The 3,109-nt window shown below is 58.6% G+C and overlaps 1 protein-coding gene across 1 annotated transcript in view; it reads right to left on the bottom strand.

The window, feature by feature from the left end:
• Positions 1-587, bottom strand: part of SPATC1 (spermatogenesis and centriole associated 1) — a 22,109-nt gene extending 21,522 nt beyond the window's left edge. The window contains exon 1 of the mRNA XM_007118179.2: positions 377-587. Coding sequence (XP_007118241.2) covers positions 377-587 — 211 coding nt within the window. The remainder of the gene's footprint in view (positions 1-376) is intronic.
• Positions 588-3,109: the final 2,522 nt, after the last annotated feature.

Here is a 3,109-nt window from a genome sequence, read left to right as displayed (position 1 = left end):
GGGGCTGAGGGGGCTGAGGGGGGGGGATGGAGGGGAAGGGGGGGAAGCTGAGGGTGGGTGCCGTATTGGGTCCAGTGGGGCAGCACCTTTGGATTCCAGGGCTGGGAAATTCTCAGTCTGTGGAGCTGCTTGCAAGTCCACCTGAGGGCAGGCGTGCGTGGGTGGGCAGGGACTCCTGCCATCCGGTGAATGGGGCTGGTGCCTAGTTTTGTCCTTTTATCGTGGTTGTCCTATGTCCTCGCCCTCCCCTCACCCGGTGTTTGTTGCTATCTCCGCCCTTCTCTCCACGATTTCCCGAGACCCCAGCACAGAGTCTCTCCTCTCGGGTGCAGTCTCACCCTTCCCTCCCTGCCTTTCTTGAACTCAGGCCCCTTGCAGTTACCCTGGTGTGGAGGAGGGCCGGTCGCTGCCTCGCCCGGCCTGCTGCTGCGCCCGCTGATGTCCAGGCCACCCGTCTGCATCTTGATCGCCGACGTGAGCTCGTGATTCTCCCGAATGAGCCGCACCAGCTTCTTCAGTTCCTCGTTTTCCCGCACCAGCCTCTCGATCTGATGCCGAAGGCCCTCGTAATTGGTGAGTAGAGACATGCCCCAGGGCGGCGGGAAAGGTGCGGCCCTCAGCAGGGCGCTGCGCCTGGAGGCTGCCCAGGGCCCGGGGCCTCACCCGGGCTGGAAGAGGGCACCAGGGTTTGCAAGTTGCAGGGCTGGCCTGTGGGCCTGGGTATTGTGAGGTCAGAGGCTGCACCTCCTCCAGGCCTCTCTGCTCTACCAGGCTCAGCTCTCCGTGCCTCCAGGCCTGAGCGCAGGCCACCCCTTCTCTGTCCAGCCGGCGCCGCCCTCTAGGCTTCCCCGCAGGCGTGTCCTCCGTCACAGCACTTACCTGGCTCTGTGCAGTTAGCTCTTTAGCACTGTTTCACTCACTTCACATCCAGGGCAAGGACTGTGCGACTCTCCAGCATCCGGCAAAGGGCTGGGTGCCGTGTAGGTAGGTAACCGGTGAACATCTGCTGAATGAAGACTCATCACCTGCCTTCCTGGAGAGGGTGCCCTTTCCTTGGGATCTTGGGCACACCTGGATTTAGCTGTCAGCCTTCTCCCCGAGACTAACATCTTGGACAGCGGGACACTGGGCTACGCTTTCTTCTGACCCCAGGGGCTCAGAGCCTTTCTCTGGCTGCTGGCCCAGGGGCTCCCTCGTCTAAGCAATCAGCTCCCTATAGCTTGGAGTTTCCATTTCTGATGACTCAGGTTCCCCTATTCCAAATTCCCCAGCGGTGCCCCCTCTGTGCCCACTATTCTCCGGCTTCTTGAATTTTCCTGACTATAGTCCTTCAAGAACCCAAGACTGCATTCCTCATCAGGTTCCAAGAACTCATCTCTCACGGTCCTTATTGCACACCCCCTTTTTAGAGCCATCTACACAGAGGAATTTGCAGGCCTGACCTTGGGAGTCGAGTGAGGCCATGTCCTTGTGACCTCCACTGGCTCTGCGGGCATCTGCTCTTGAACAGGAGAGAGTGGTGACGTCCTGGTGTAAGGCAGAGGGCACACTCCTGGCAGGAGGGTGGGGGTGAGGATGGAGTCGAAGATCAGCCAGGGCTGGGGCCAGTCTGAGTGGAGTGTTCTACCTGGACCTCACAATGGGGGGCCTGCCCTCACCTTCCTCTGACGCCCCAGCCTGTAATCCTGGCTGAATCACTCTGGCCCTGGGGGCCAGGGCTGAGATTTCTTCAGTGGAGGAGATCCCCTCTCCACGCCCTCTGCTCTTCATAGAACATCTCTGCTGGGTTTTCCTCCAGCGTGTGAAAATAAGCTTGTCACGGCCCTCTCAGTGCTCTTCCACTGTCCAGTCTTACCTCGCTGTTGGCCTCTCCTTGGGTTGATGCCCTCCTTGCCATCTGCGATGGTTACATTTTCTGTGTCAGCTTGGCTGGGCTATGGTGCTGCCCAGGTATTTGGTCAAACACTAGCCTAGTCATTGCTCTGAAGGTTGACTTTAAGTAAAGCAGATTATTCTCAGTCATGTGGGTGGTCTTTATACAATCATTTGAAAGCCTTAAGAATAGAAAAGTGACGTTTTCCAGGGAAGAAGGAATTGTGCCTCGACTCTGGCCTAGAAATTCTGCCTGAGTTTCCGGTCTCCTGGTCTGCTCCACAGACTTCGGACGTGCTATTTCCCACACTTGTGTGAGCCAGTTCCTTAAAATAAATCTCTTAATATACAGGAACGCTGACTGATACACCATCTGTATTTCCCATTGTACCAGTGCTACTTTCCTCCAAAAATATATATGCTGAGCACCAAATGTATGGCAGGCGTTGTGCTAGGAACTGGGGGTTCAGTCCTAGTCATAGTCAGGCATCGTCCCTGCCGTGTGGGCCGCATCAGGTACGGCGGGGAGCAGCCGAGGATCGAACAGTCACACGTACATGTCGAATTACCACCGTGCTGAGTGCTGAGTGTGGTGGCGGGAGAGGGTGCAGTGGGCAGGGGAGACCCAGCCAGCTCAGGGCAGCCTTCCCTGAGGAAGTGATGATTCAGGTGACACGAAGGAGGAGTCTCTGGTGGGAGAAGAACTTCCCTCCGGGAGAACAGCCTGTGCAGAGGCCCCAGGGCAGTGTGCCGCTGAAGGAACTGAAGGAGGCCGGCTTGTGTGAGGGACCCGGGGGCGGGGCGCGGAGGACGGAGGGCCCGGGCTGTGATGGGGCCTGGCGGCCGCAGGGCTCACATCAATCTTCATCCTAAAGGCCTTGGGAAGCCCTTGAAGGGCTTTAAGAAGGGCGCGTGGGAATGGATTGGAGAGCAAGAGCCGCTGAATGGAGCGCAGTAAGGAGGCCGCCACAGTCACCCAAGCAAGCGGCGCAGGTGCCTTGGCCGCAGCGGTGCCGAGGAGGTGGAGAGCAGTTCAGCGGGTCCCCGGTGGCCTGGTCCTGGGCACGGGTGTGAGCAGGGACAGCCTCACAGCTGCTGGTGACCCCAGCCCAGCAGGGAGCAAGACCAAGTTTAGAGCAAAGACCCTGAGTCAGCTTTGGATGCGCTGCTGAGAGGGTGCCGTGAAGCCTCCGAGGAGTGAATTCAAGGAGGCGGTGGAGGTCGTCCAGGGGAGGAC

The sequence above is a fragment of the Physeter macrocephalus genome, chromosome 15 (genome assembly GCF_002837175.3).
Source record: "Physeter macrocephalus isolate SW-GA chromosome 15, ASM283717v5, whole genome shotgun sequence".
NCBI lineage: Eukaryota > Metazoa > Chordata > Mammalia > Artiodactyla > Physeteridae > Physeter > Physeter macrocephalus.
The sequence above is the reverse complement of the archived record's forward strand: the minus strand, read 5'-3'. Positions and strand labels throughout refer to the sequence as shown.